A 7642-nucleotide genomic window follows, 5' to 3' on the forward strand; every position below is an offset into this window, starting at 1 on the left:
TATATGTACAGCTGGTATAAGTTATATATCTTCTTGTATACAGTGATATGGAGCATGCTGGTATAACCTGGGTATCTTTTGTATATAATTATATATGTACAGCTGGTATAAGTTATACATCTTCTTGTATATAGTGATATGGAGCATGCTAGTATAACCTGGGTATCTTCTGTATATAATTATATATGTACAGCTGGTATAAGTTATACATCTTCTTGTATATAGTGATATTGAGCATGCTGGTATAACCTGGGTATATTCTGTATATAATTATATATGTACAGCTGGTATAAGTTATACATCTTCTTGTATATAGTGATATGGAGCATGCTGGTATAACCTGGGTATCTTCTGTATATAATTATATATGTACAGCTGGTATCAGTTATACATCTTCCTGTATATAGTGATATGGAGCATGCTGGTATAACCTGGGTATCTTCTGTATATAATTATATATGTGCAGCTGGTATAAGTTATACATCTTCTTGTATATAGTTATATGGAGCATGTTGGTATAACCTGGGTATCTTCTGTATATAATTATATATGTACAGCTGGTATGAGTTATACATCTTCTTGTATATAGTGACATGGCGCATGCTGGTATAACCTGGGTATCTTCTGTATATAATTATATATGTACAGCTAGTATAGGTTATACATCTTCTTGTATATAGTGATATGGAGCATCCTGGTATTACCTGGGTATCTTCTGTATATAATTATATATGTACAGCTGGTATAAGTTATACGTCGTCTTGTATATAGTGATATGGAGCATGCTGGTATAACCTGGGTGTCTTCTGTATATATTATATATGTACAGCTGGTATAAGTTATACATCTTCTTGTATATAGTGATATGGAGCATGCTGGTATAACCTGGGCATCTTTTGTATATAGTTATATATGTACAGCTGGTATAAGTTATGCATCTTCTTATATATAGTGATATGGAGCATGCTGGTATAACCTGGGTATCTTCTGTATATAATTATATATGTACAGCTGGTATAAGTTATACATCTTCTTGTATATAGTGATATGGAGCATGCTGGTATAACCTGGGTATCTTCTGTATATAATTGTATATGTATAGCTGGTATAAGTTATATATCTTCTTGTATATAGTGATATGGAGCATGCTGGTATATCCTGGGCATCTTCTGTATATAATTATATATGTACAGCTGGTATAAGTTATACATCTTCTTGTATATAGTAATATGGAGCATGCTGGTATAACCTGGGTATCTTCTGTATATAATTATATATGTACAGCTGGTATAAGTTATACATCTTCTTGTATATAGTGATATGGAGCATGCTGGTATAACCTGGACATCTCCTGTATATAATTATATATGTACAGCTGGTATAAGTTATACATCTTCCTGTATATAGTGATATGGAGCATGCTGGTATAACCTGTGTATATTCTATATATAATTATATATGTACAGCTGGTATAAGTTATACATCTTCTTGTATATAGTGATATGGAGCATGCTGGTATAACCTGGGTATCTCCTGTATATAATTGTATATGTACAGCTGGTATAAGTTATACATCTTCTTGTATATAGTGATATGGAGCATGCTGGTATAACCTGGGTGTCTTCTGTATATAATTATATATGTATAGCAGGTATAAGTTATACATCTTCTTGTATATAGTGATATGGAGCATGCTGGTATAACCTGGGTATCTTCTGTATATAATTATATATGTACAGCTGGTATAAGTTATACATCTTCTTGTATATAGTGATATGGAGCATGCTGGTATAACCTGTGTATATTCTATATATAATTATATATGTACAGCAGGTATAAGTTATGCATCTTCCTATATATAGTGATATGGAGCATGCTGGTATAACCTGGGCATCTTCTGTATATAATTATATATGTACAGCTGGTCTAAGTTATACATCTTCTTGTATATAGTGATATGGAGCATGCTGGTATAACCTGGGTATCTTCTGTATATAATTATATATGTACAGCTGGTATAAGTTATACATCTTCTTGTATATAGTGATATGGAGCATGCTGGTATAACCTGGGTATCTTCTGTATATAATTATATATGTACAACTGGTATAAGTTATACATCTTCTTGTATATAGTGATATGGAGCATACTGGTATATCCTGGGCATCTTCTGTATATAATTTTATATGTACAGCTGGTATAAGTTATACATCTTCTTGTATATAGTGATATGGAGCATGCTGGTATAACCTGGATATGTTCTGTATATAATTATATATGTACAGCTGGTATAAGTTATACATCTTCTTGTATATAGTAATATGGAGCGTGCTGGTATAACCTGGGTATCTTTTGTATATAATTATATATGTACAGCTGGTATAAGTTATACATCTTCTTGTATATAGTGATATGGAGCATGCTGGTATAACCTGGGTATCTTCTGTATATAATTATATATGTACAGCTGGTATAAGTTATACATCTTCTTGTATATAGTGATATGGAGCATGCTGGTATAACCTGGGTATCTTCTGTATATAATTATATATGTACAGCTGGTATAAGTTATACATCTTCTTGTATATAGTGATATGGAGCATGCTGGTATAACCTGGGTATCTTCTGTATATAATTATATATGTACAGCTGGTATAAGTTATACATCTTCCTGTATATAGTGGTATGGAGCATGCTGGTATAACCTGGGTATCTTCTGTATATAATTATGTATGTGTAGCTGGTATAAGTTATACATCTTCTTGTATATAGTGATATGGAGCATGCTGGTATGACCTGGGTATCTTCTGTATATAATTATACATGTACAGCTGGTATAAGTTATACATCTTCTTGTATATAGTGATATGGAGCATGCTGGTATAACCTGGGTATCTTCTGTATATAATTATATATGTACGGCTGGTATAAGTTATACATCTTCTTGTATATAGTGATATGGAGCATGCTGGTATAACCTGGGCATCTTCTGTATATAATTATATATGTACAGCTGGTATAAGTTATATATCTTCTTGTATATAGTGATATGGAGCATGCTGGTATAACCTGGGTATCTTCTGTATATAATTATAGATGTACAGCTGGTATATGTTATACCTCTTTTTGTATACAGTGATATGGAGCATGCTGGTATAACCTGGGTATCTTCTGTATATAATTATATATGTACAGCAGGTATAAGTTATATATCTTCTTGTATATAGTGATATGGAGCATGCTGGTATAACCTGGGTATCTTCTGTATATAATTATATATGTACAGCTGGTATAAGTTATACATCTTCTTGTATATAGTGATATGGAGCATGCTGGTATAACCTGGGTATCTTCTGTATATAATTATATATGTACAGCTGGTATAAGTTATACATCTTCTTGTATATAGTGATATGGAGCATGCTGGTATAACCTGGGTATCTCCTGTATATAATTATATATGTACAGCTGGTATAAGTTATACATCTTCTTGTATATAGTGATATGAAGCATGCTGGTATAATTTGGTTATCTTCTGTATATAATTATATATGTACAGCTGGTATAAGTTATACATCTTCTTGTATATAGTGATATGGAGCATGCTGGTATAACCTGGGTATCTTCTGTATATAATTATATGTGTACAGCTGGTATAAGTTATACATCTTCTTGTATATAGTGATATGGAGCATGCTGGTATAACCAGGGTATCTCCTGTATATAATTATATATGTACAGCTGGTATAAGTTATACATCTTCTTGTATATAGTGATATGGAGCATGCTGGTATAACCTGGGTATCTTCTGTATATAATTATACATGTACAGCTGGTATAAGTTATACATCTTCTTGTATATAGTGATATGGAGCATGCTGGTATAACCTGGGCATCTTCTGTATATAATTATATATGTACAGCTGGTATAAGTTATACATCTTCCTGTATATAGTGATATGGAGCATGCTGGTATAACCTGGGTATCTTCTGTATATAATTATATATGTACAGCTGGTATAAGTTATACATCTTCTTGTATATAGTGATATGGAGCATGCTGGTATAACCTGGGTATCTTCTGTATATAATTATACATGTACAGCTGGTATAAGTTATACATCTTCTTGTATATAGTGATATGGAGCATGCTGGTATAACCTGGGCATCTTCTGTATATAATTATATATGTACAGCTGGTATAAGTTATACTGCTTCTTGTATATAGTGATATGGAGCATGCTGGTATAACCTGGGCATCTTCTGTATATAATTATATATGTACAGCTGGTATAAGTTCTACATCTTCCTGTATATAGTGATATGGAGCATGCTGGTATAACCTGGGTATCTTCTGTATATAATTATATATGTACTGTATATAGTGATATGGAGCATGCTGGTATAATCTGGGTACATTCTGTATATAATTATATATGTACAGCTGGTATAAGTTATACATCTTCTTGTATATAGTGATATGGAGCATGCTGGTATAACCTGGGGTATCTTCTGTATATAATTATATATGTACAGCTGGTATAAGTTATACATCTTCTTGTATATAGTGATATGGAGCATGCTGGTATAACCTGGGTATCTTCTGTATATAATATATATGTACAGCTGGTATAAGTTATACATCTTCCTGTATATAGTGATATGGAGCATGCTGGTATAACTTGGGTATCTTCTGTATATAATTATATATGTACAACTGGTATGAGTTATACATCTTCTTGTATATAGTGATATGGAGCATGCTGGTATAACCTGGGTATCTTCTGTATATAATTATATATGTACAGCTGGTATAAGTTATACATCTTCTTGTATATAGTGATATGGAGCATGCTGGTATAACCTGGGTATCTTCTGTATATAATGATATATGTACAGCTGGTATAAGTTATACATCTTCTTGTATATAGTGATATGGAGCATGCTGGTATAACCTGGGTATCTCCTGTATATAATTATATATGTACAGCTGGTATAAGTTATACATCTTCCTGTATATAGTGATATGGAGCATGCTGGTATAACTTGGGTATCTCCTGTATATAATTATATATGTACAGCTGGTATAAGTTATACATCTTCCTGTATATAGTGATATGGAGCATGCTGGTATAACTTGGGTATCTTCTGTATATAATTATATATGTACAGCTGGTATGAGTTATACATCTTCTTGTATATAGTGATATGGAGCATGCTGGTATAACCTGGGTATCTTCTGTATATAATTATATATGTACAGCTGGTATAAGTTATACATCTTCTTGTATATAGTGATATGGAGCATGCTGGTATAACCTGGGCATCTTCTAGTATATAATATATACATTTCTTCGTTTTTGCAGTTGGGAAACCCATCGCAGTGACTGAAAATCGTAACCCTTCCCAGGAGGAGGTGGATTCCTTGCACCAGCTTTATACGGAGAAACTTTCTGAACTCTTTGAGGAACACAAAACCCATTATAACGTTCCGGCCGACAAACACCTGACCTTCATATAATAATTTCTCATGTGTAGACATTGTGATTCCTGCTGATACATTGAAGCCTCTCTTTAATATAATTCTAATTGCTGCATTTATAATGACATTGTAGGAACATCGGGTAATTAACACTGAATTATCTAACGATGGGGGGAATGTTTTTTAATATTTAATTAACAAATTTTTCAATACATATATGAAGATTTTGTTTTTTCACCAGATTTCAGTTTTTAAAAAAAATAAAATTATTTTGAAACAAATTATTATTTTTTTTGCTCCTTTTTCTTTCTTATATGACAACTTCCTAAACTGGATTTATTTATGTAAGATGGCGCTATTGCTCACCTATGCGATACAATTTAAAGTGAAACTTTACCTTTTATCATCATGTCGATATTAAGTCTAAGGCCTCATTCACACGGCAGGGTTTCCTGGCCGGGTGCCGGCCGTTCATAAATCGGCCGGCACCCGGCTGCATTAGGAATGATAGACCCCTAAACCGCTCGTCAAAAAATAGGACATGCTCTATTTTCGCCCGGGTACCCGGCCGCCCGGCTCCCATAGAAGTCTATGGGGCCGGGTAATACCCGGCCATCACCGGGATGTGTCCCGAGTGACGGCCGGGTTTTCCGGCTCTTGCGCTCTATCTCCTCCTCCTCACAGCGCAGAGTGCATGTGAGGAGAAGGAGTTGATGCCATTCTGACGAATGGCATCGCTGTACACGGTGTGGCAGGGCCGGGGTCTACAGCAGGTGGAAGGGAGCGCTGCGCTGGCTCCCTTCTCCTGCTTGTTTTAAAAGCGCCCTGGCCCGGCGACACCTTTGATGGCGCCGCTAGCAGCTGCAGCAGCTGCTGCTGCTGCTACTACTGTAGCGACGCCACTATAGCAGAGCAGGGAGGTATCTCCCCGCTCTGCTATGTGCTAGCCCCACTTTAGCTCCTTGAAGGAGCGGAATCCCCGTGTGTTCGGGGATTCCGCTCCTGGACAGAGCGCTTGATGTCTCTGTCCATATCTGGGCAGTGACATCAGGGGAAACTCCTGAAGCGGAATCCCCGAACACATGGGGATTCCCCTTCAGGAGTTGCCGCTGATGTCACTGTCCGGATCTGCCCGGCCCGGCACGGATACATAACTTTATGCAAACCGGCCGGGCAGAATGGCCGATTTTACCGGCCGGCACTCGGGCTCGGACGCGACCCGGTCGTGTGAATCCCGCCTAATAGTCTGTGCTTTTTATATACAGAGCTTCTTCCCTGTTGTGACATCAATTTAGATTTATTTGCGAGTTAAATTTCCCTTTAAGACGACTCTGTATCTACTGCATGAAGTGATGCTGGTGCTGTTCCTAACTATTTAAAACATGGACAGTATGACATTCTGTCTGCAGTCACCACCAGTGGGTGCTTAGGAGCAAACTGGACACTGTCTTATTATTAAGTTCAATGTATAAAACGTATACAGTGGGCTCCCCCTAGTGGTGACTGCCAGCATTGAGAATTTAAGCTTTGAACTTTATGTCTATTCGGGGGATTTTAGGGTCTGCATCAGAAAAAAACTGTAATTGTTATAAAAATATACATAAAGTACATAGAAAAAACAAAACAAAACCAGTGGTGTTCAAGAGGAGACATTCCCTTTAAGACTGGGGCTACACCACTTGAATGCGTCTTAATTTCTAATGTGTCGTGGTCCCTAATGGGTTGTGACAAAATTACGGTATTAACGCAACCACAAGTCACAAGGTCACGCGCAAGCTATTTTCCTATAGGAAGAGCGCTACAGGTTGCTGTATAGCCCAAAAATTACATCAAATATCCTTTGTCTGGTTGTCCTCTACTTTTTAAAAATGTTATCCCGCCATTGCTGTTATATCTGTTTCTTGGAAAGTTGGGTGAGAAGCGATGCGACATGTTTAGAGCTGTCACCCAGCAGCGCTCCTGACCACCCGCTATGAAGGGGGACGTAGCAGCGCTGTGGCCCTTTTATTCTCCAGATCCGTGCGTGTGGTGGAAGTTAAACCTCCACCTATCCCTTTGTGTAATGGGAATAACCCTTTAATATTTGGGCTGATTTACCATTCAGGACAACCGCCGAAACGGAGGCCATATTGGTCGTCACCCATTTTATTTCCCAGCTAT

General features: G+C 36.4%; 1 protein-coding gene across 2 annotated transcripts in view; it reads left to right on the forward strand.

The window, feature by feature from the left end:
• MOGAT2 (monoacylglycerol O-acyltransferase 2) overlaps window positions 1-5763 on the forward strand; it is a 115773-nt gene extending 110010 nt beyond the window's left edge. For both annotated transcript variants that reach the window (XM_075851337.1, XM_075851336.1), the window contains exon 6: window positions 5367-5763. In XM_075851337.1, coding sequence (XP_075707452.1) covers window positions 5367-5521 — 155 coding nt within the window. In that variant the 3' untranslated portion in view covers window positions 5522-5763. The remainder of the gene's footprint in view (window positions 1-5366) is intronic.
• The last annotated feature ends 1879 nt before the right edge of the window (window positions 5764-7642 follow it).

Source organism: Rhinoderma darwinii, chromosome 2 (genome assembly GCF_050947455.1).
Source record: "Rhinoderma darwinii isolate aRhiDar2 chromosome 2, aRhiDar2.hap1, whole genome shotgun sequence".
NCBI classification, from domain to species: Eukaryota; Metazoa; Chordata; class Amphibia; order Anura; family Rhinodermatidae; genus Rhinoderma; species Rhinoderma darwinii.